Raw genomic sequence first — 26,740 nt, forward strand, 5'->3', positions numbered from 1 at the left:
ATTACAGTGCAACACTGTCGAGCACCCCACAGATTATTATCTTACTTTTTGTACCAAAAGGGATACAAAACTTGTTAACGATACCCTACAGTCGATCGTTGTTGTCGTTGAGCCCCTTGTTGTCGCTCGTTGAACTGCTTGCCGGATCAGTCTTCTTCACTAATCCCGAGACCCTTCCGGATTGAGCGCAAATTATCCTTAACGTGCTTAAATATTCAAACAACCCTACAGTACAAGCCTCACAAACGGGCCACAAAATTGATCGTAACGATCCTGACTGATATCAATGCCTGTAACAACAATATGTCTAACAACAACAAACGGGAGTGTCGGATCACATCTTGTCTGGGGGGATGATTTCTACTGATTTTATACTTTTTTTTTACTGTTTTTGGTTTTTTCGGTTATTTTTTTATGTTTGTTGTTTTTCTTGGGTACTATATTTTTTTTGTTTGGTTTCTTGTATATCGTTAAGTGTTTTTGGTCACAAACCTCTCAGTGAACGAGGGGACGGTCGATCCCCCCGCCCTTCCTGGAACGTGAATTTTTGGTCTTAACTTTTTGGTCTTAGCTATTCACGGGAATCCGGAAGGCTTCCGCGTTCCGGACTACCCCTTCGCCCCGGCGGTTAGGGCCTAGTAAGGGCGTTATTATGAGCATCCGCCCGGCGCGGAGTGCTCGTTAACGGTTCTGCCGGCCATGATGTTAAAAAAGAATAACACCCAGGAGCGCCATAAAAACATCTATGTAACATTCGCCCGGAAGTACATATCGACGGAAATTAAAGCTAAGCTATAAAACGACTGGCCGGCGTCTAAACAAAGCTCTACGTGCTTTTCACCGTCCCTACCAATGCCTGTTTTTTTGGTGGTCTTTTCAACATCGGGTCGACAAAAATGTTACTGTTCTCCGGCTTCGACCAGAACGCTCAAATTAACTTACTTACATGCAAAATTAGTGAGCTGATGACTGGGTCTCAGTATCCCCAGACCACGAGGTCACTCCTAAAACAGGGCTACTACTATTTACTATTTTACTATTGTTTTTGATAAGTAGATAAAAATCATCATCTCCATCGAAGATGGATCAACCCTTTCCCTCAACTCCTAGCTTCTCATTATTAGAAAATGAATCCAGTTTAATTAAATTCAATTCAAGGCATGACCAGGAAGCTAAAAGTTCGTATAAAATGGTTCAAATTCAAGTCTCAAAACCCCTCCGGATTCTTGAATCCGAGGAAATAACACCCTTATTTCATCTCCGGAAGGCTGAATTCACAATTCCACCACCCTTCACCGTTGGCGTGAATGGTCTTGTAACGATTGTAGCGACACAATCGTTACATTTCGGAGCGGTCTTTGCTAACACTCTGTTGTAGTTTCTACTTTCCGTCGTAGTTTCTCTCGCAACTATCGTTGTTGTTGTCGCAACTCTCGTTGTGGTTGTCGCAACTCTCGTTGTGGTTGTGTTTTATTTTTGGTTTTCTTCCAAAAATGGCCGTTTCGTCGTTTCTCGGAAATATGACGTCATCACTCGAAATTTCAAAAATTTAAAATACCAGAATATTCTGACCTTCACAGTTAGTCTAAACGTTCAAATAACGTCGTTAATCCTCCAAAAATGCCAATTCTCTGGGTCAGCGGCTAACCCTCCACAACTGTCTCTTTGTCATTTCTGGTCGAATGTCATAGGCCAACAAAATTTTTTAAAAATCAAGTCCCCCACACCCTCATATAATTAAACAAACACACACACAATTTTCATGAAACAGTATGCGGCCACTATGCCGATAGCAAATTGGCCGAAACTATTAAGCCGAAAAAAAAAACATACACAGCACATGAAACAACGCAATATGACGCGACTTAGCCGATGATACATAGGCCGAAACAAAAAGAAAAGGAAAACCGAAATTTTTTTTTTTAACTAATAAGAATTATTAAGTCCCCATCACCCTCAAAACACAGACAGACACAACAAAAAAAAAATTGCCAATCGAAAGGCGCAATATATGGCCATTGAACCGATTTATTGTAGGCTTATCAACTCAAAAAGCCAAATAAAAAATTGTTGTCCTCAAACACTTGAAACTTATTATGAATTTTATCAATTTGCAATTTGCCCGATACAGAGGCACTCAAACTACTCAAAATTAGGCCACTAAGCCGATATGAAATAGGCCGAAACCTATTAAGCCAAAAAAAGGGGAAAAAATTAAAAATACTTTAACGAATCGAGTTGGAAAAATCATAACCAACATAAAAAGCAAATTTTGCAATAGGCGGATATTTCAATTAACATGCTCAACCATGCTTGATAATTGCAACCTAGAGTGCGAGAGGAGTAGGATTTGCAAAAATGACAAAACTACCTGAACAGAAACCTTTCATGCCGGTAGAGAACTCGAAAAAAATTTATAACACAAAAAACTGTAAATCCGTTTTTCCCTCAGAGCACACGCACGCACGCACACAAAAACTGTTTTCGATCCGCAAACGACGCAAAAATAGGTCACTAGGTCGATATCAACTAAACAGAAATTTTTTAACCCGATGATTAGATCTGGCAACTAAGCCGACGAAACATAAGCAGACAAACATCAAGCCGAGTTTTTTTGACCGTTAAAAAAACAAATCCTGGTCAGATTCGAAGCTGCAGAATTTTGGCGTCCAAGGCGTATTTGTTACCTACAGGCTAAGGGCGCAAGAGAACACACAAAAAAAACTTGAATTGATTATGAACAAAGGTACCACGAGTCCAGATGAGTCCTGTGGACGAAGGTGTTTACGGAGAAAAAAGTCTAGTACCCGATTGCAATACGCTTGCTTATCGCAAGGGTAATAAACGCAATCGGGCTCTTTTAATCCACCTCTTTCATGGATAAAGTGGTGACCGACAAATAAGAATACAGCTGCTAACAGGACTGTTAACAGGACTGTTACAGCTGTAGACGAAGCTATATGCAATTCTCTTCATTGTCAAAAATCAAACGGTGACAAAGCCGGAAATACTTTACGAGATACATTTAGGCCAACAAAATTTTTGTTAAAAATCAAGTCCCCCACACCCTCATATAAACAAACAAACACACACACAGTTTTCATTCACACGCCAAATGAAACAATATGCAGCCATATACATTTTGCAACCCTTCAATGCTTTTTGAATTTTTAACGCTCATTTTTCGTCATTTCATGCCGTCTAAGTGATCTGTTGTCCTATTTACGCGGCACCGGATAAGTTGCTTGCAGTGAAACGATATGTTTCAAGAAACACCAAAGTCTAACGTCGCAATGAAAGCAGCAATAAATATCCCACATCTGCTGCTCCCCAAAACGAAACAGGAACAAACGGACCCAATTCCAAAAATCTGAGCCGTCGCACAATTTAATGGAAACTAGGCCTACAAAACAAATTTTTCGCTGAAGTGAAAGCCCTTAAAACTAAACATTCAAAACAGAAGAAATGCAAAGTAAACGAGGAAAGTGAACAAATCGATTAACTAATGAGCACAGTCAAAAAATCTGCCGCCATTGGCTGACTTTCAGACAAGAAAACAAAAGGAATATTTCCCCTAAAAGAAGCCATTGAAGGAAAAACAGAACTGAATACTCTAAAAAAAATTACCCCGAGCCAAAAAAAAACGAACACTACCTATATCAGAGGTAAGTGAAAACACAATGCCATACCACCATTCGAACAAATAAACGCCAAGACAGTTCAAAAATCCCCCTGAAAACGAACGGAAGCTACTGTCCCTCAATCTAGACCGGTGCGAATGGAGACGGACAAAATGATTTCACCTCACTTCAACCAGATGTCCAATGAGCTTTGCAAAACATTTGCAAAGCCTTCCTGTACAATAGCAAGTAAAGTTCTCCCCCATGAAAACCTAACGGCGTACAACTCGTGTGGTCTGATACCTCTGGGCAAAAATCAGGGGTGAGGCCCATTAGTATAGGCGAGGTTCTGATACAAAAAGTTAACAAAAAAATTACCCAATGTATAAAATCAGACATTAGGAATATTGAAAAAAATTTCCAACTCTGCTTAGGCCAGAAGTGTGGAATCGAATATGCTATCCACAGCTTGAGGAACACGTTTGATAAACCTGAAACGGACCATACTACTTTTTGATGCAGAAAATACCTTAAACTTGCTCAATGGAGAACTCCATTGAGCAAAATGTAGAAATCCTTTGTCCAGCACCACAACATGCGCTGGCCAACTCATACAAGCAACCTTAATATTTATTTGCCTATAACACTGTTTTGACATCTATCGAAAGCACAACACAAGGTGATCCCATCGCAATGGCTATATACAGAATAGGGATAATCTCACTGATCGAGCTCCTGAAAAACCAAATGTCTTCCAAAAATGGTACGCAGATGACGGAAGCGAGGCAGGTAATCTTAAGAAACTCCGCGCAATACTGGACAACCTGGATGTTCACGGAAAGGCTTTCAGTTACAATGTGAAGTCTTTCAAGTGTCATCTCATCGAATAAGAAAATCATCGGAAAAGCGCCATAAATGTATTCAAAGGCACAAATATTACAATGGTAGAAATTTTTAGATTCCTTGGATCGGTTATAGGAACACCATCTTCATGCGATAAACACGTGGAAAGCGAAATTGAAAAGACAACCACCCTAACGAAAAAGTTTTCCAAAATAGCTAAAACATCAACACAAAATGCGTACTCCTGCTACAAAAAGAGAGTTCAAAATAAATTAAGCTTTAGAACCAGAACAGCTCGAGAAGCATTTAAGAAGATGGATTAAAATGAAAAAACGTAAGACAGCAGCTACTTCCTAGTACTACTGGTAAAAGCCATATAACCGACAAATATCGCAGCTTTTTTGAACTACCACTAAGAATGGGAGGTTAGGCCTCCTGAGTAAAACGACTTTTCCAAAAATTTTGAGTGGTCACGAGCCGTTTGTGATCCGTTAGAAAACAATGATCCAGAAATAACTGAAACGGAACAAACCCTGATAAATAGAAACATCAAAACTGAGAGACAAAACATCACACTCTCAAAAAAAATAAATTAATGATAAATGTTTATCAGAAAAAAAGCGGTAATAAATCTAGCATCGCAGAAAGGAGCATCGAACTAGCTAAGCGTGGTACCCTTAACAAATAACAATTTTTTCTTCAAAAAATCAAAGTATAAAGATGGTTTAGATCTGAGATATGTATAGGAACTACCAAACACTCCACATACATGCCCATGTGGACAATCGTTCACACTGACCCAAATGTGCACACAGGTGAAGTCGTGATGTTGAAATAGAGCCGAAATTTCGATCGTTGGAAGGCGAAAGCTTTCACAACAAAATAACCATTACTGAAGATGACGCACGACTTGACATCAAGACAAATGGACTCTGTAGAGGCCAATCCAGCCGAACCTTTTTCGAATTTAAAACTTTCGATGTTAAAATTTTCTCCATGCTAAATCCTGTCCTAAATTTATATCTGACGCCTACAAACATTATTCGAGTGTCAAAACAGTAAAATACTAACAAAGAATTTTGGACGTGGAACACAGCAGCTTTGTTCCATTAACTATTGCGTGTACTGGAGGAGCAGCACCAGGCTCTACAAAAACCGTCCAGAAACTAGCAGAGAAACTAAGCGAAAAACGCAACGAATCATGCTCGGACACAATAAACTTTATAAGAACCAAGTAGGTTTTTCATTTCTGAGGAGTGCAATTATCTGCCTCAGGGGGTGCAAAAAACTGAAAAATACATCCAACATAGACAATTAAATTCTACCTTTACTAAAATCAAAGAAGATAGATTTTAATTGACAATTCTCTGGACGCTTTAAAATTGACTTGATTTTTTCATAAAATTTTGCCGATGTGTTTATATAGAGTTGATATGGTCCTTTCCAACCTGTGCACGGACTGTCGCATGACGTAACGGCCCATTTCACTTGACCCCCTTTTTTTAAATGAAACAAATATCTACCGGTTAAAAAATTTGTTGATTGTAATTGGATTGACTTTCTTCATTGTTCTATCCGCCTAAGTTACGAAGACAGGGCTCGCAGAAAATGAAAAAAAATTTTTTCATTGAAGAGCTCGACTCTATATGATGCAGTCATTCCGAAACTGCGATGCTGGCCTTTTTGTGGCGATGTGAATGGACACGTAGGAGTCAGAGCCTTGCCTTCTCTGTTCATGACGGCCTTGGAGATTAAAACCAAGATGGAGTCAAGTAACTTAACTTTGGTCTAGGCTTAACTTTCGTAATATGAAATCAAGGTTCGAAAAGCCAAAAGAGGAACAGAACAATTTAGTCACGTATGCTACAGGCTAGGCCGCGAAACTTGAAAACCATCGCGGTTGGCACACAGCAAAAATGTCTTTAATTACACTTTGAAAATAGTCTCGCGATCCCTAAGCCGAAACATGAGCCAATACTGAGAGCTTTCAGATGAAGTAACGAATAAAATTTGATAAAGAATTCGGAAACTGAGAAAATGTGCTGTCTGATCTCCGCGGGAAACTCAGATCACCTGTGTAACAGTCGTTCACTTAAGTCACCAATGAGGTTAAGAGTGATAGGTACTATAGCCATGGGCACAAGGGAGAAACACTATCTAGTTGCTTTTACACCTCAATCTGTCGGAGCTATACCGTGGTTAGCTTAGAACATGGAATTTGAAAATTGAGACAGCTTAAAGGCTGCTACCAACCACCCCCACTCTAAATAGCCATGGCTAAGTCTCCTGATAGCAATTTCTGGTCTAGCAATCTCACTGCATGATTTAGCAACATTTTGATTTAAGCCTCCCTGTTTCGACAAAAGGAAGTGCGAAGATTCAGGCTCACTTTGATCGCCAGATCTTCTTCCAGGACTGAGTCTCAAACTTTCGCGTTATCTCTAGTTATCTTTGCAGCTCTCTTCCATCCAGCCGATGCTCCATTCCGATGAGTGAACAGTGGTCGTTTGAAGGCTTCTGGTCGAATCTCTGAAAGGAATGGTCGTTTCTTGCCTCAGGTGCTTTGTCACATGATTCTTCACCACATCTACAACCAAGACTTCAGTGTCGCTCTTAACAAAAGGAACCATCGTATGCGAATCCAGATATTCTTCACTTCTACGGGTATGGTGAAAGCTTTACAAGCAGTCCCAAGCAACTCTAATCTCCGGCTGTAGTCAATTGCGTGTATGGTTTCTACTATGGGTGATTTAAACGCTCGATATTTCAGGACATTCTACTCAATCTATCATAACGCCAACAGGACATTCGGTACAAAAACAATACCATTTTGCTCATGATCTGTCAATCCAATTGATTCCTTCAATGTTCTAGATCAAGCACAAGTTACTCTTCTCTGGATATCAGACAATTTGAGCAGTACAATGACATAAATAATCCACATAATTACGCTCGCACAGAAATTACATTCGAGCAGGATAATAACAATCGCAAACTTTCGCCATAATTGATTCTAACAGAAAAATTGCATTGGTTGGCAGATATAGGCGTCATTTAGTGGAAATGAGATTTCTGACTCTAGACCCTTTTTTCTCCCTTGATATGTTTTTTTTTCATCTGTCAAAGTCTTGGCAAGACTCCGGGCCATGACAATGTGGCCACTACCTAAGACCTGAGTAATTTCCAAACCACACTTAGATTGGTGACCAAGACATTCTGTTCATCAATTAGTTTCATTTTTATCCATTTTCAGATCGAGGCTCACAAATGACTTTGACTTTTTTGAGGACAATTTACCTTTCATGGGCATTGGTCTCCATTATCTTTTCTGTCAATAACTTCAGAAGCTGAGCAACCTCAAAATTCATATGTGCACCGCCCGCTTTTGCACTCATGAAAAGGTTGTAGGAGATACACATGGTTCTTGACTTGTAATGATTTTCGCCCCTTTTCGATGGTTTGGAGCAGTCCTCAGCTTTCATCAGTGGGCGGTGAACGTTATGATTACTATCAAATTACTTAAAAAACATCTCATTCCGTCAAACTTCAGCCGATTCTCAAGAGATAACTGCGATTGATGGTCCTCTTCGATCTCCACGCCCTGGAACACGTCAAAAACTCAATTTTCCATGGTCTAGCTTTCCATTGCGTTCTGTTACCAATCCAAAATTACAGTATCCGGAGTCACGGACCTGATCCATCTCAAGAAACCGGGCATCCATCTCAAACCATCCCGGCATCATCAGAAGCCAAGTAATGTGCTAACATGTCGTAGACATTCAGTCAGTTGTCCACTAGCTTCATTTTGCCCTTTGATGTCAGGTCTTCAACGGTCACTCCAGTCAGTCACCAAGCAAACAGCAGCTGAACTTCTGTTCTAACGAACGGTTTCGCCATTAACCGCTTCGCGGACGACGAAATTCTTTTCTCGTTCTCAAATTGTTTTTGCAATAGCTTTTCCAAAGTTCTGGCAATTTGGTTTTTCTTATCCAGACAGCTGATCTCGGCGTTTTATTGTGTGGCACAACTCCTCCTTCTTTTTGCCACGCATTTTTCCAAGCGCTTAAGGCAAGTTTCTGATACTTTCGTTATGTCCACGGTGTTTTTTGATGAATGAGCAGTATTTCGCGTGGAACTCTTCTCCAATGGGTCCTCAACAATCTGTTCACCTATATGCTGATATTGAATCAAGATTCATTCTGTACTAACTTCGACTTCCTATGTATCTCAACTTGTGGAACCTCTTTTTACTTTCATTTGCTGTGGTTTGATTTTGAGTTCCGTTATGGCTCTGGATCTGATTTGTCCTCAAATGCTGACGCTACTTCTCTCAGCTTTCTGAAGGTTGAGTTGTCCCTTTATGTCGAAGTTTTCCAAGTTGGAGATATCTCCTGCAGCTTCGTTTCAGACGCCGCTTCTCCAGATGGATTGGGCTCGTCCACTTCTCGCTTCCTCGATTTTGACTTTTTGGGTGAAGATGGTGTTTCGGACCCAGTCGATCGGGTTTCTTGACAACAATCTTCGTTTGCCAATTCTAGTGTACCTCCTTCCTTTTTCTCGAGTTTCTCTAGTCCACACCTTTTATCAAATAAAAATTTTATTTCTAAAAATAGACTTTGCTCAAGTGGTTTTTGATTCAGTTTTCAGAGAAGATTTGTCTTTCCTGGATCTTTCCGTTGGCGCTGGTCCTATCACTCTATGTACACCATTTTCTTCAACAAAAGCTATCAAGCCATAAGATCCAACCCCGTTCGAATCGAGACAGGTTGTTCATAATGCACCATAACAGCCTAATATTCTTTCTTGAACTCCTCCGCGTCACTTTTCCTCTTCACCTTCTGATTAACTCAAACAAGAACGATTTTCACAGTTCCGCGTCAGGGTAATCAGAAAAGCGGACTTATTCCCCTCAAAGATGTTGCCCTCTCTAGGAGAATGCTCAAGAGTGTCGTATGCTGGATCACTTGAGGGTCACCAAAAACAAACTTTAAATTTTTCCGAGTAAACCCAGAGGAGGCGTGGAGGTTTCCCCACATACGTGACTTTCAGGTCATCTATTAGCTTCCTCGTAGTCAGAGGACTATAGAACTCTTTCTGCTCCTTGAGTTCCTCCGGCCTCTGTGTCCATCAACTTGATATCACTGGCTGAATGCCCATCTCTTCCTCAAGAGTCATCACGGGTCGATACCTCTTCAATGCGTCTTCAAAGCGTTTTTCTACGGGCATCCTCTTTTTGCCTTCTGTAAAGTCGATCGACAAGGTTGACGGATTAACTTGATCAGCGTTGTGCCTGTATGTGAGTGGAATTTACTATTTACTGTCGCGTACTATTTGGATTTTCTCTAATACGTGAGGTATCAAGTAGCTTCTGGTGTTACATAGATTGTCTGCCAGCAAAACCAAATGTCTTTTTATCGAAATAATTTCCCCTACCGATAGTTTGGCTTCTTGAAGATGAGCCCAACTTTCGTTATTATGTCTTTTACTTCACTAACCCTGCATCGGGTGGCAAGGGTCCTCCTGCTTTTCGAGCAAGATTCGTCCATGATATAATTGGCATCTCCATCAAATGGAAGCTGACTAAAGACAAATAGACTTCGCTTGTGAAATTCATTCTGTCCCTTTTCGCGCAAACACAGGTAGAGGTTAGAGATCGGAGTCTGTGCCCCTCTAATCGTTTTCAATTCCGTCCACGTCCCCCGACATAGCAATGATTTGCGCTGATGTATATTCGCGAATAAAAAGTTCATCGGGCAAATCGCGTGTTCTGCCAACAATAACCATTGGAAGCGGTTAAAACAAACTTTTCCTAACATGGGCTGTTACTCGAGTTTCGGCGCACCATTTTGAAACAATATAGACCAATACTGTAATTTACGATGGAAAGGTATCAGTTCATTTCATAACATAGATCTGAGACCATGAGTTACTGGTCAACCAAAGGTGGCAAACAACTCCGAAGATCAGCACCAGAACTGAACATAAAGATTGACAGCAGAAAAACGGACTAAAATTGAAATGTATTCGTGAACTAATTTCATCACTATGCAACACTCCCCTTCTTGTGGCAATTAAATTTTAATTATGAAATGAAGTAGAAAATGTTAGGTAATGAACAAAAATTTTGATCAGCACCTGTAGGCACGGAAAAGTAGAATGTAAGGCACGGAAAATTAGAATGTAAAGGTTAACAAAAAATTTTACTTGTAAGCCGATCTACGGTCAGCCCTCTCATTGGACAACTGAGTTTAATACAAGTTATAAATCCGGCTTAGGGCCCGTTTTTGCTTCCTTTTTTCCATTCCGGTTTTCGATATTTAATAGAAAATTTGAAAAAAAGGAGCAAAAAAAATTACCAGGAGTAGTATGAAGTTTAATATATTTGAGCAGTACCAATTATTGGTTCCCCCTTTTCTAAGTCTTTAACACCTTACATTTTCACTCCCTAATTTTTGTTGCCTGAGCAATTTAAAATCGCTACATTTTAAAACAATTTCTATGACTTAACACCGTTTTAATGCAAAATGAAAAGAAAACTTACTTCAAAGGGGATTTCGGTAAACATCAAAGATCTAAACGAGAGAAATTTTTGGCATTTAAAGCCAGAAAAGATCGCTCTACTTAATTCGCGTAAGTTTTGAACAGAAATGACCTTGTAAATGGTTTCAATGAAACGTCTCAAACCAAAATGAAATGGCCTTGTTAATTTTTTTAATGAATCATTCCAAAACTAACCAAAAACAAGCAATAATTCAATGAACTTCAAAAGCCCGCAAATAATTAGACGTCTTTTGACTAATATGGCCTAATTTTCTAGACATTTTTGGCCGGTATAGAAATTTTAAAAAAGTTTTAACTAATGCCATAAGCCTAAAAATCAATATTTTTAAGAATTATTCTCGAACTTAAACTTATGACCTGATCGCTTTGCCAGCTTTTTTTGAACTGATGTCACATAAATGCAAGGCTAAAGGGTTTGCCAGCCCTTAGTCCCAACCTAGCATCCCGAAAGTAAGGGCGATTGTCCTGGGATTAAATTGCTAAGGCACGAGTCAAGTTCTTGCGTTTAGTTACGTTTCCGGGAGTCTGCAAGAAACGTTTTTCAAAAAAGCTGACAAAAATTTCAGTAGGATTAAAATTTTAATTTTAATAATACGAAAGAATAAACTAAAGTGAGACAAAATTTACAATGGTTTAACACAAACTAGTCAACGCTCTGAAAAAGTACAGATCAGTTTTGTCTTCGTAAGCGGACATTATGTTTTATACTCTTTCATTTAATAGTCGATAACTTTTCTTTTTTTGTGAACTTTTGGCCACTCGATGCATCAAAAAAGTTGAGTTTTTGTATGGAAGCGTCTTTTTGCCTACTACTTTCCACATATTTGGGTTGGCTCCGCTGAAATAGGATTGAATCCCGAAATGCCATCCCTCGACAGCATTTGTTGTTCGAGCAATCCCACTCTCGGCCGCATCTCGTTGGTTCCAAAGGAAGGGTGGGAATAAAACTTCACGGTTTGGCACCAAGCTTTTTATGTAAGTAGAGCCGAAGTACAGCCACAACTCGTCAATTTTCTCAATTTTCTCTGGTTCTAAACAATTTCTGTCGCATACATTCTGAATTTCGTGAACGATCATGTCATAGGAATCGCCGATCTTTTCTTTTTTTCGAATGCAAGGGATGGCAGCAGTTTGAAAGCCAGCGCTAAATCGTGATTCGTTTCGTAGGTCACTTTTAGTCCCAATTCAATAATTTTTCTCATGTAATTCTGGGAGAGATGGAAAAAAACAACCCGATAAATGTGCTTCGGGGAATAATTTTTGAAGGGACTGAAGAGCAGCTTGCTCAAAATCTAACAAAAATTTTTTCAGGCCTGCAAGAAGCGAATGTAGGTTTTTTTGGTTTTGTTAGGAAGGAAGGCGTAAAGGCAAGCTGGCGCAATGCCAGATACACTAACATGAATTGAATACAGCTGATAGAACATTTTTGGAGTAATTTTGAAAGTTCCATCGGCTAACCAGAAAGATGACTTTTCCAGAATTCTCAGCAGTTCGAGATCGCCGCACAAAACGATTCGCTCATGATCATTTGATGGGATCTCGAAGTTACGTCCAACGGGGATGGGCGGCATATTTACATCTAGCTGCTTACGAGTGCGCGCAGCCGTTCGGATCAGTTTGCTTTACTTGGGAGGGCAAACTGAGTGGCCAAATCGATTGTAACTGGCAAAACCGCACTGGCAACTGCAATAGTCGGAGTAAATCTCTCGCTGAGATCTTTTATTCGCTTTATGACATTTCGGGCCTCCAATTTTCCCGCTGAAATGTCATGGTTATGCTCTCCACGCGTCTCGATTAATTCGTTATTAACAGTACTGGCAGTTGCTCGAAATTTATGTGTTTGATTTTTTGAGCAAATCCAGTTTTCGGTAAATTTATTTTTTCGCTTGAAATAAAAATCGTGGCCGGACGCTATAAGAATTGGCTTGTTTTTAGATGAAACTGTGAATTCGAAAGAAGACTCAATCATAATGCGTTCATTGTGTTTGCGTTTGCTTATCACTTGAGTAGAGTATAAAGTGATTGTCGGAGTTTAATTTTTGTCAGAATTTCTACGTCAAATTGTTATGAATTAGCACAAGCAGTTTTTTTAGTGATCATAATGGCTTAGCAAAAAGTCTAATTGAAAATAAATTAAAAACTTGTTGATAAGAGTCTTAAGTATTTTAGGAAGCCTCCTTTTAGCATGTATAACTAAGAAAAACCAAGTTTTTCATTATGGTGCGTGCGTTAGTTGCAGGATTAACTTTGGTGTGATAAGAGTTAAGATAAAGAATTCATACAGCATCAAATTTAATAGTGAAATGACTAGGTGATAAAATGTACTGTGTTAAACTGGAAAACAGGAGTTATGTTGTTGTCGATTTAATTTGTTTAGTAGTGAAATGACTAAGTGTTAAAAAATACGGTGTTAAAATGTATTTATTTAAATTTTAGGACACCCAGTTATTTCACCCTAATTGAATCAAATAAATTGACTATTAATTGATTCATTCTGTAAAAATTGTCTTAATTATTCATCTGTAAAAAAAGGTCCAAATTATTTCAAAATCTTTTCAAAACACTCCATTTTGTATCACTTTTTATCAGAAGCAGCAGAAATTTGGCTATCAAGCAGACGAATTTCACGGCGATATGTTTTGAGAAACTGTTGGCTAAATATTGTTTAAAATGAAACAAGGATAGCCGGTTACTGTGCAAGTAGCATAGAATGTTCCGACCATAGTCTGGAAAACTACGGTGTAGAATTTTTTTCAACTTTTCAACAGTTTTTATCTCAAATGAAATCTCAATTTGCAGTGAATCGCAAATTAATAGTTAGTAAATTTAAAATACATAATCAGTTAGCGTAAAATGATTTTTAAAGTATCAATGAGTTCCATTTTTCAAAAAATTGTAGGTTGCTAATTACAATCGTAAGTAATTACAAAAAAGAACGAAAGATAGTTTGCAAAAACACTAAAAGATTTTCATTTATTCAGTTTTGTAATAAGGAACAATTAACGAAAGTTGTGACTAGCGAACAAAAACCAACAAAAAACTAATTTGAGATTACATTAATAAAGCTGTAAGCTTAAACTTTCGTCAAACCAAAACTAAATCAGCGGCCTATTGTGTAATTAGCAGATTTCTCCCTTACGCATGCTTTGTTTGATAATTTATAAATCATATTTTGCTTCAGTTTTAAAAGTAAAAATAGGTTACAACGATTTTTTTAATGAATCGTTTCCTAATTTTTTTGTTTGAGTTAGTTAAGTAATCCAGAGATATTTCTTGATTATAATTGCTTTGTCATTTCAATTATTTTTTCTCTAAGCTCAAAAGATGAAAAATACAGCAATAAGATTCCAATAAGGTTCTACTGACCCACGTTTTATTTGACAAAATCATATTTTTTTGTGTTTTTTTGATACTTTTTGTAGAGCGCATGAGATGGAGACTCAGATTTAGTTATAGAAAAAACTAAAAATTTAACACAAAATCATACCAAAATGAGGTATTAGTTTTTATAGAATCTTTTTGCCGGCTGAAAATGACCAAAATAAAAGATACCAGTCAAAAAAGCAAAATGGTCCGCCCAAATCAATTTTTTGGCATCGAGAAAAATTGTTCCAATTTTTTTCAACATTCTACCTATCACGAATTAGAAAACTGTAATGCAGAGAACAACTCATCCTCGCGCAACATAGAGTTGTGGTAGAACGCGACGTCTAACCTCTATCACATTGCCGGAAAAAAAAAGAAATAATTATCCTGAATTTGAAAGCCAATTAAAACACACCGCGAAAAAACGTATAATAAAACAAAATTAAACAAAAACGACTCGAAACAAAAATCAAGCAGAAGATCCATAAGAAAACGTTTTTTTTTAAAATCGAATATGAAAAAAAATAGTGTTGAATTATTTCAGTAAAACTGAGGAGATATTTGGTATTAAAGTCAAAAGCGCAGATATGTTAGATAGATCCCAATTAGCAAATTAATGTGTGACTACTGTTTTAATTCACAGAAACACAATTGTAAAAAAAATGAGTTTTTTGTTGAGCCCATGAGATTATGACTCAGAAACTAAGCTGTAAAATAAGAAATTTTGAAAAATGAAATATATCAAACCAACGTACAAGTTTTCTGGTATCTTTTTGTCGGTTAAAAATGATTAAAAGCAAAAGATATCCGTCAAAAGAGCAAAATTTTCAGCTCATTTTTTTTTCTCGGCATCGCGAAAACTTTTTCAGATTTTTTTCTAACGCTGTGCCCACCACGGCCGAAAAAAACTTCAATGCGATTGATCACTACACCTTGCACGAACTAGATTTGTGGTAAAGTGATTTCTTCCCTTTATAATGTCGAAAAACAAACAAAAAAATGAAGTAGTTGTCTTAAATTCGAAAGCCAAAACAAACAAAAAACACAGAAAAAATAGTTCAGGATTAAAGCAATTTGAGGAAAAAGTATGAGTCGAATCAAAAATTAAGCAAAAAAGCACAAAAAATAGTTTTGTATGTTTAATCAACAAAAAATGAATATAAAGGTTACAAAAAAAATTATAAATAAATGTTACAAAAAGAACAGTCTCTAGCTTTTTAAAACAATAATTCAACGAAACCAAATCCACTAACCAAAAGTTTATGCAAAGAATCTATCAACTGATGTTTGAATTCCGAGGAAGTACTTTTTTGAAAAAGCTCTTCAGCGTAGCGAAAATTCTATAATTATCAATTCATAAATACTTCAAGAAAAGCAGATTAGAAAAAAGATTTAAAATTTTACAAGCAACTTTGCTGATCTATTGCTCTTTATTGGTTTCATTAAACATTTTTACTCGCATCCTGGAGCTGTGTCAAATTTAATGTGAAAATAAAACAATTATTTTTTATAACAAAGATTGTTTTTATAACAATTCTAATTTAGCAAGCAACATTAGTTCTTTTGGCCTGGATAGTTTTTTATGGTCAGGACTGATGAAAAACCAGTATAAAAAGCCAATTATAAATGGTAAAAAAACTAATTTTTCGTAACGAACAAATCTATTCTAACCATGTGTCTTTTCATCATTCATTTTTAGTTCCAAATTTTAAAAGCATTTTGGAGCGTTTTAGTGAGTATAAATAATTTTATAACGCCGGAATTAAATTAGGAAACTGTTTTCAAAGGGCCGGAGCTCGCAACAAAACGTTATAGGCTCGAGCACATTTTCATTCACAGCAGTAAATTGATTTTCTTTTTGCTTGAAATAAATTGGAGCCATTTGCGAGTACATTTTACTCTGTTTGAACTAGCTGGTGGCCCCGATCGAATGATTTTCGACCGTGCTGGGAAACTATTATGAACCAAACGCACATCGATTTCTTATTGACAGGTATAGTCAGCAATTAGTCAGCGAGTCATTAAAGTTTGATTAAATTAATTTTGCTGGTTTTTAAAGCGATGCGTCGATTCTGGTATGTAACTATGTATTGCTTCAATCAAAGGTTCGCAAGTTTGCATCAAGAATCAATTTACTAATTCGGTGCCACGTTTCGAGAACACAATCAAACGTCTCGTGACAAGCGAGTACCTGCGCGCATGTAGTTTAAATAATAGTCTATGCGCGTCTATAGAACCAACTTCGGTTCAAAATTGAATTGAAAAATAGTTTAGACAGCTACCATTGTTGTTCGTTTGGCCTGGCTAGTAGCATGGCTAAAAACAATTAATTACTATAATCAATGTTTTTTGTTTCATGATGCAAATTAATAATTTATGATGCTGAATCTGAAGTCAAATTGAATTAATTGATCCTTAATTTATTATTTTACCCTCTATATGTCACTGGACTGTTATCACAACAATTCACTATGTTAACTTCTGTAAGAATTGTCGGTTTAAATGTAATCTCCTTCCTTTTCACCCTTAAATCGGCAGAAACGAAAGAATCTTTAATCTATGAATCCCCGCCTTTTTATAAAACTTCTGATTACAATTTCAAACAACATGAAATTCTCAAAATTGACTTGCAGTCATCCAATTGCAAAACTTCTACTTATGACGAGAATTTTCTTTATATTGGATGCAAAAACCGAGTTGCCATAGTCGATGTCGCGAAGAGCCGAACGACAATCCCGGTGTCGTACTCTCCAGCGTGCGGACAACTCGCAAGCTCATGCGGAGACAATCAGATTCTAGCTTTGAGTCCTCGAAAGAAAAATGTCCTCGTGTGTTTTTCCGAGCCCCAAGAAAAAACATTTGTTTGCACTCGGTTCCGAAAGGCAAGCGATGAACCCGATTCCACGATTGACCCGATTGATGAATCTTTTGAGTTTCGCGCCCAGTTCATCAGACCCGATACCGTGAGCCCGATGTTATTCGACGACCGCAAAAACTTATTTCTCACGGGATATTTAATCCCTGATTTTCCAGATATAATGAAATTGAACCTTGACGACAACAGAGCAAGCACAGCAGCACTGGGTATAGACAGAGGATATCACAACAAACCTTGGCAAATTTTATCGGGAAAGCCTGAATTTATAGCTGCCATTCAAATTGCAGATTTCATCTATGTGTTTTTAAACGAAGTTTACGAAGAAAACGGGAACCGAGTAGGTCGCGACGATTTGAGCAATAAAACTAGGTACCCCGATGATGGTCAGCAAAGGGCTCGAATTATTAGGATCTGTGCTAACGATCAACCTTCACTAATGAATGTCAAGTTATGGTCTTATTTTATCAAGGCCTCGTTATCGTGTTTAAAAAACGACACTTTTTTCACTAAATTAACCGCGATCAATTATGATTCAGAAACTCAACTTCTTTTCGCGACTTTCTCAGCACAAGATGCGTATATTTCTGGGTCGGCAATTTGTTCATACAAAATAGACAAAATAAATGAGCATTTTGGGAAACCTGTCTACAAATGGAGCGGCCTAGAGTTAATAAAATCAGACAATCTTTTCCCCGATTTTAAATGTTCGTCAAAAGACAAAGAGACGTCTTCAGAATTACACGAAAGGTTCAAAGTCACAATCCAGGAACCAATTTTACCCGATGCATCATATCGAGTACCTGGATTTCGAATTGTCAAAATTGCTTCAAAAACTTACAAGAACTTTCTTAAAACAACGACAAGTACTGTTACGTTTGGCATAACTCAAGATGGCTATCTTGTAAGGCACCATTTTAAAAACCATGAAGATATTTGTCAACTGCGGTCTATGAGATTCAAGTATGAAAATCTGGACCAAAAAGTGACACAAGTTCATTTGGTCCCGAAAGAAGGAACTGATTTTGGACAAATAGCAGTTGTATATGAAGAAGAAGTTGTGATGGTTCCTTTTGATGGTTGCAGTAAAATGGAATCGACGCGCTCTTGCGTGGCGTTGCAGGATCCGTTCTGCGAATGGAACGATGTTACGAACAAATGCCAGTCTAGTGATCCTTCGGTAGTTGGTTAGTAAAGACACGTGTAAATAATCACATTTGGCTCTTCCAGTTTCCCAACCACTGGTAAAATTGCAGGATACAGATTCAATTTGATGTTCTAAACTTTAAATGGTTCTAAATGAAACATGGCAGCGAGTACAAGTGAGTAACATATTACAACATTTCTCAGGGATAAATTATCATTTAAAAATTTTTATGAACTTTCTAAATTTTTTTATACGATAATTTATCCCTGAGAAATGTTGTAAGATGTTTCTCACTTGTACTCGCTGCCATGTTTCATTAGAACCATTTAAAGTTTAGAACATCAAAACCACCTTAAATAGTCTTTCGTAAATCAAATTTTAGAAAACTCGGAGGTTCTGGAGAAGAGTCGGCTCGTTTTAAGCCATCTGCATCGAACCAATCGAATATTTCATACAACCCCTGGAGTTTTGACTAAAATTTATATCTCTATCGTTTTTTTTGAGCAGGGAATAATACCATATGCTTCAGCAAAGAGCGTGGATCATAGGGGTCTTTGTATGCGTCAAAAACTGACAGCTAAAAGTCAAAATTTGTCTAGAGAAAAAGACTCTGGACAAATATTCTGTCAATTTCTTCAAAATTTGGAAGAACATGTAGTATGGGTCACATTAACGCTAAGTCAAAAATAGTTTTGATTCAAATAATTGCAAGCATCTATCCAAATTCTCCTTTTTCAGGTAAGAACGCAGTCGAGTGTCCTTACAACATAATACCCGCCGACTACTCCACCTGGAGTCCCGAATACACTTGCGCGTCCGGATGCACATGCACGCACAGGAACTGCATAGCGGATCCCTCGATGCTCCTGAACACAACTGTATGCGCAGATGGACCTATGATTCTGAATGTCACAAAGTGTCCCGTTGACGGAGGCTGGGGCGACTGGGGTCCGTGGAGTTCATGCACGAAGGGTCAGAGGACAAAAGAACGGAAATGTGACAGACCAAAGCCCCAGTTTAACGGGCAAGACTGTATCGGGGCAAAGATCATTTACGAATCATGCCAAATTGAAACTGAGAGAACAAAATGTAAGTTCAATGTTAAAACTTATAATTATGTGCAAGTCATTAGAAATCAAGAAGCGGTTTTAAGATTTTTCAAAGAGGAAGCTTAATTTTTGTGAAACCTTCCATTTTTAATAAGCAAAATTATCAATAATGTTATTTGATATATATTTTTTACTGTAATCTTTAAAGGGTTAGAATCTAAAAGGGGAGGATCTAAAAGGGGAAGAAAACAGGGACTGGTAAAGACCACGTATGCTCAAGTTAAATAAACCACAAATTTGTTTCAAGTAAACCTACAGTGCTGATTTAATTTATCCAAACAAAAATGAACAAATAAATTGCCCCATAATAATTCCGCTAAAATTCTTAGCAAGTTTTGTCTTCATCATTTTTTGTTCAAAGTCAACCCTATTTGAGAAAAATACGTTTTAAATTTCAAGTTTAATTCGTTTGGTCCGAATAATTTAAACCAACACTGTATATTGGAATATATGCAACATGCGTATTTCAACTAGGAACTATTGCCTAAACCTCATGCGACAAGTAAAGATCAGGGGTGCCCAAGTCACTAGCATCTCGACTGAAAAGACGGAGTAATTAACAATTTAAGTGTCATTCGTACCAACTGGTTGCTAGAATCAACCCACATAAAATTGTGCGGCAAAAAAAAACATTTAACAAAACTCATTTCTGCAAGCAGACACTAACAAATAAAAGGTCTATTTTCGGTATATATTTCTAATTTTGATCTTTCATTTTTATTTTCGGATTTTAGCTCCTATGATTCCCACTGCAGTCTCCCACTGGTCTCCCTGGATGGTCACCAAAGTAGACACTGCTCGGAATCGGTGGAGCGAGACCAGACTCAGAGTCCAATACACCTCCGACACGTCTCTGGACGCCTCGGACAATTTCAAGTTCCAGGCATCCGGGAGGAACTGTTCTTTAATTGTTGCGGATACCTGTCCCCAGTCGAGTGTGATGGTGGATCTCCTGAACACGTGGACTGAGTGGTCTCCGTGCAGCAGTGCTTGCGGCGAGGGAAGGAGGATCCGAAAACGCAAGAAGTGCATGGGTTGGTTATTTTGATTCCAGTTTTTGTAGTTTGACAACTTTTTTCGAGTCTAACTTTTCACGATTAAGTATAGCCAATAGACAGATGGAAAAGGTCAATGAAAGCATTTAAACAAAAAAAAAACTTACTTGTTTTAAAAAAAATCTCAACTTTCGAATTTCAAAAAAATAGATCTCTATTTCTAAAACAATTTATGATTGGCACTTTTTTGATAAAATTAACCCCATTTGAGAAAACTGGATCAAAATGTAACACTCTTATTTCGCTGAGAAATCTGAAAACTAAATTCCACTTTCGAAACTAAAAGCCGATCACATTTTTCGTGACGTTAAAAGTTTTGCTGTTAGTGTAGTTTGCTTTCCTTTTAATATAGTATTGAATTGAATTTACAAAAATCAAAAGCCAAACCACGAAAAAGTAAATTTGATCCTAAAGAAATTTTAAGACTTATCCTGAAAAAAAAATCACCGCGACCTCTATTAGAGTCTGAACTAAGTTCATCGACTCTTTAAAAAATCATCGCAACCTATGCACAGAGGCAAAGATACACCTCGCATACACAAGCAAAAATATGAACGATAATGCTACTGGGAAACTGAATGAGTAAAACTTTAAGTCTACAAAATTTCTTAAGTGACGCACGTCAATTATGAGTCTAGATAATTGCTAAGTGACGCAAGCCAATTATGACGCATTAGCAGTACCAGTTAATTTGAAAAAAAAGAAGAAGTTTACCAACTAACATGCCTCAATTTATAGAGCGGACGCATTTTAACTAGTATACGAGAAAGTTCTTTAAAAAAACATCTGACCATGTCCAGGTTCGAACCCTCTTATTTTGTCGCGGGTCTCCTTCCCTACCTCTACGCTACAGATCCATGATACCTTGAAGCTTAAGTGCTATTTGTAATATAATAGTCTGTGTTAATATCCTTAACATTGGCTGCACTTAATAGCTGGTTATTGATCAAAATGAACAATTTTTTTTGCACAAATCTTTGCGTCGCAACAATATTTACGACTAAGGTTGGAAAAAAAAGAGAGTTCATACTATAACACAAGCTTTGCTTTTGTAATAAGAGTCTGAACTACGTTCATCGACTCTTAGACAAAAAATACGACAATAGCTAGTTTCATAATTTAATTAAACTCTTAAATTGTGGGATGGATGATTTTTTTAAGAAAAAAATGAGCAGATAGTGCAATTGAAATAATGTCGAAGTGTTAAAAATCAAAAGACTCCACACCAGAAATGTGTAATCAAAAATATTAGCAAAAATGTCTTTTAAAAACCAACTCCTGCTTCCATATGAGCTCCTTTCAATCAGTTTTAGGTTGCTAAATTATGACGTCATAATACAAAAGCTGTCATTAAGATATCATATTTTTGATATTTGGTACACGAGACGATTGTTAACTAAAGCAGTTTTACTGAATATTCAGGAATGGTATGTTCCGGCGAGGAGACAGAAACTGAGACGTGCAATGAGAAGTCGTGTCCCCACGAGGGAGGAGATGGAGGGGCAGCTGACCTGCTGTGTTGGAGTGAGTGGACTGCCTGTAGCAGCGAGTGCGGCAGTGGCATCCGAACCAGACAGAGGATATGTCCCACCAATAACTACTACAACTGCATGGATGGTAAGTATCATTTGTCATTTCAGAACCACTAATAAAAAAGTATCCCTAAATAGTCTCTAGTATCCCTAGAATCTCGCAAGCAGCCCTCAGTATCTAGCAATCCTTGTAGAGAGGAACAAAAAACCACGAGAAAGGAAATGAAAATTAAGTTGACGCATTTATATCAAACTCTGCAAAATTTAAAAGCCAACTTATTAAAAAACCAGACCCAAAAAATTGTGTCCACCTCATTTTGTTTAAGATTTTTTTTACATTTACTTGAACGACATCCGATAAAATAGCAAAATATCTGATAAAGGAATTTTAAAAAGATAGAAGATAACAAGACAGACTTTACAGGTAAAGACTGATAACCAATCAACTTTTATATTCCAGGCAAGCAGACTGATAATCAAGAATGCGACGGAACAAGCTGTCAATTTTCCCCACCATTGAACCACAATCTGCGCCTTATAGATACATGTCGACACAAACTTGTCGAAGAGTACAAATGCGTGGGACCCAAATGCGAATCTGATCACGTTTTCAAACCTTGTGGCGACCAAACTTACCCTCTTGACTCAAGCGAAGTAGAAGGAATGACCTTGAAAAATGATGACAACGATGGAGCTGTAGATATGAAGATATACATTCTATCGGTGACTGTAACCGCGATTCTAGTAGCTATGATGTTTTGCATATTCATGGTCATAGCTCGTAAATGCCAGAGACATGATCGAACTTCGGACCATCAGCCCAAAATTTACGACCAGCTACCACCTGTTGACCCGATAGTTGACCTTGGGGTACCTGTCGGGGGACGATTGAGTCATCAGATGGCAAATGACACGCTTGGAATCTGTTCAGATTCGTTCAACATGTCAAGTAGCCACATGCTGCCCCATATCTGGAACAGAGACCAGACTATGAACACGTTCAACGACAATGATCAACCTATCAACAATGGATTCTTTTCGGTTGACTACAGGTTAATATTCAATATAATTCCCCAGAATGAAATGAAATACTTTAACTAAATTAAAGTAGCCGTAGATGGCGAATTTACCTCTTAAATTGATTTCATTGTTCCGGCAACTGAAAAGGGAGAGGAACTTCGTCATCGAGTGTTTTAGACAGGGTTACCACTTCGTTCAGATCAAAAATCTGACCAGAGATATCATCAAAAAACTGACCATTTTGCTGACCTTTTTTTTATATCTGAACTACAACTATGAAAAAACTTTTGTGAACGTTTAACGTTGAATTTCAAGGAAATGTTTATTTAAGCAACGTGGAAATGACATTATTGGAGTCCTGCTCATGTTTGAACACGGCACCACTTCTAGAAAGCTCGAGCAGGGTTTTCCGTTTCTTTGCTTCTGCGAGCTTAGTTTCGGCTTCTTCCACTTCCTTGTCCACTTCTTTTAGTTCTTTTTCTTGTTTATGAGACGCCTTGACACTTTCCAAAAGGGAATCTGTAGGCTCAAAATCTTCGAAGTCATCCCTGTCAAAGTTATCTGCAATGACCCGATACGCATTGTACATCTCCAGTCCCAGATTGCAGCGATAATCATTTTCGAAAAACTTCATTTTACTGAACCCTGACTCAACCATCATATTGTGAGGGCAAAGTACTAAGACTGACTCCACGAGTTTCATCAAAGGCGCTTGTGCATCAAGTTCTTTTTTGCTGAATAATTCAAACAACGAAAAAGAAACTGTTTGTGTGACTCGCAATTGGGCCAAATCATCTAGAATTTGCGTCGAAGACAACTTGAAGGAGGCACTTTCCTAACCGCTGTTGAAGAAAGAAACTTCCGAAATCTGATTAGTAGTTTCTTCAAAAGAAACTCATCAAATTTGTTCCACTGCGTAGTTACTTCTGTAATTTCATTGTCATTCAACTTGCACAACTCCTCGTATACCAACGTATACAAATCAGTTTTCAGTTCCTTCGTTACGAGATACCGAACTTTTCGTGTACCTTCCACATGATGAACAATCCAGTATTCCAACCTGACTTTTCTATGGTGCGTCGATTCGTCAACATGCAGCACAAAAACAGAGCCTGCAGTTTCCTGAATCATTTTCTCAATAACCAAGGGCGCAATAGCAAGGCGTATAACATAACCTGCCTTGGTTCTTCCGCAGTCAATATCCGAAACGAAGAATCGGGGAACATCTTCGAGTAACATTTTCGCTTTCTTGACGCACTATCGCTAGATTTCAATGAGTTTCCATCCACTAGTCGCAAGCAATGAATGATCGTAGCCTTCAACCGCCCATTTTCTTGAGTTACAATAGGTGCTATACGGCATTGTATATTCGGTTGACTTGCAGCAGAACTAGCAGCAGCGGTGTGATTCGCGGATGATGCATGTCTTCCCAGCGTCTGTATACCTGATTTCACACCAATAACTTTCCCCGGACACAGTATACACCTGGCTTTGTCGGGAACTGCTACTGCCTAGGGGTGTGTCTCTTTCCACGCCTCTTGAAACTTGCACACACCCATCTCTCTGAAAAACAAAAATTTGATTTTATGCCGAGTTGCCAGAAAGTGAACCACTAGTAACAAGAAAAAAACAAGTATCATGGCAAAAAAACGTATATTCTGACTTTTTCTGACCTCCGACCAAATAACTGACCATTTCTGACTGGTCAGAAAAATCTGACCAAGTGGAAACCCTGGTTTTAGAATTCGTTTTTTATAACTTTTTTGTCACGCAGAATCAGGTAACACAAATTAACGTCAATTGGAGACTAGTGATATAACATACAGGAGCCATTAAAATTGCAATTCGATCATTATTAAAATTTCCAAATTTTTCTTGGTGTCTTGAAAAACCGGTTGCAGAATTTTGATTTTTAGTCCAATTCAACAGCGAGCAAAACAAGCTATTAGAGCGTAAAGCATTTTAGTAATTGTTTTTTTTTTATTTCGAAAACTATTTTTTAAATTACAACATATGGTCGGTCGGTACGGTATATTCTGTGCTACGGGTACAAGCACCTGCAACTTTTTCCGAACACTTGCGCAGCTATCGGCCTACTGGTTCTGTTCTAAGGGGACATACTTGGATTCAATGAACCTATATCAATAACCAACCTTGGGCTAAAAATTTAAGAATTGCATTTGACAAAATCTTTTTTAATGCTGATAAACTTTTAATGACTTGAATTTCGCCTGACATTGAATCAGAATTAAATTGATTGTTTGAAGCTGAGAGTAGGGTGGCGTCCATTATGATGGAGGGACCGAATGTTGGATATTTATTTTCTGCCAATCAGAATTGAGTATTAAAAAATCTTGAAGACCGAATTACTCTAGGCGATTAAAATTAATATTGAACAATCAAAAAATAAGCAGGTTTACAAAAATTCAATTAATTCGAAACTGAGTCGGGTATTGGAAAAAACGTACAACAGATTTTTAAAAATGATTAATAAAACAAATTCTACACAAAAATCTACACGAATTGTAGAGCAAAACTATGCTGTGCTGCTATAATTCACTTTCTGTAAAAAATTGTGAAAAATGTGGGCAAAAATAATTAAGATAATAGGAACGCCTAATCATTCTGATTGGCTAAAAATTTTCCATCATTCGGTCCTTCCATCAAGAGAATACCCTCCTGAGAGCAGCTATATACGGCGCCAACTTTCTGGTCCCTCGAAACTCAAAATAATATTCTCTGGCTAGAACATCGCTGGCTAGATTATATAAGTGTACACGTTTGTTTGTACGTTTGAACACGTTTCAGATATTCGAAGCAACGCAAGCACGAGATGCAAGAATACCAAAGAGGGGGTTACCTTTACGGCACATTGAACACCAGAAGAACAAACCAGCCGCCCATGTGGCAGTGATGCGAAAAATCAAGGATCTTTCGAACCTTCAACTCGCCGGATCAGCAATGCTACTCCAAACATAATTGTTTAATTTCACTTTACCAAACTTTCTGCCTCTTTACTTTTTCGCCTCTTAGATTTTTAAGCTTAAGTTCATTCTGAAAACCTCGTATTCCAAATCAAATAATTAATAACTCATACCAATAGATAAATTTACAATTCTACTTGAAATTTCTAAATCAAGCTAAAAAAGACAAAAATATCAAGAACAAATTCTTTCTCATGAAAATAATCTTGTTTCGCGACTTCAGTTCACACGGGCGAGCTATTTTGCAAAATGTTTTGAAAAATTAATTTATGGCGACTAGCTAGTATCTATCTCATAGGGTTTATATTAGATCAAAGAAGATAGAAAGTTCGATACACAGACAACCAAAATATATTTGTTATATTTCTTAAGTGTTAAGTTAAAAGTACTTCAGAATTAATTATACAAAATTTATGCGTTCTTTTTTACACATTTTTGAAGCCCAAATATTTGAAACCCAAACAATGCATAATAATAGCATAAGATGCGAAATGGTTAAGATCTTGAAAAAAATTAAAGTAAGAGTCAATACTTCTTACTTCTGCTTACTTCTGAGTATTATAGTAAGTTATTAGTACTATAGACTTAGAGTAGTAAAGTACTGATGGAAAGAATCATCAAGTTTCAG

The 26,740-nt window shown here is 37.6% G+C and overlaps 2 protein-coding genes across 2 annotated transcripts in view; one reads left to right on the forward strand and one right to left on the reverse strand.

Annotated features, from left to right (window-relative positions):
- Positions 1-26,740, reverse strand: part of LOC134852955 (voltage-gated hydrogen channel 1-like) — a 376,534-nt gene that overhangs the window by 58,255 nt on the left and 291,539 nt on the right. The gene's annotated exons all lie outside the window — the stretch shown is intronic.
- On the forward strand, positions 16,622-26,740 carry LOC134850871 (semaphorin-5A-like). The gene is made up of 6 exons (XM_063866670.1): positions 16,622-18,452; positions 19,151-19,501; positions 20,256-20,555; positions 21,999-22,193; positions 22,569-23,160; positions 25,937-26,740. Exons 1-6 carry the CDS (start codon positions 16,862-16,864, stop codon positions 26,040-26,042), a joined length of 3,135 nt encoding a protein of 1,044 aa, XP_063722740.1. The 5' UTR covers positions 16,622-16,861; the 3' UTR covers positions 26,043-26,740.

This window comes from Symsagittifera roscoffensis, chromosome 1 (assembly GCF_963678635.1).
Source record: "Symsagittifera roscoffensis chromosome 1, txSymRosc1.1, whole genome shotgun sequence".
In the NCBI taxonomy this organism is placed as follows: domain Eukaryota; kingdom Metazoa; phylum Xenacoelomorpha; order Acoela; family Convolutidae; genus Symsagittifera; species Symsagittifera roscoffensis.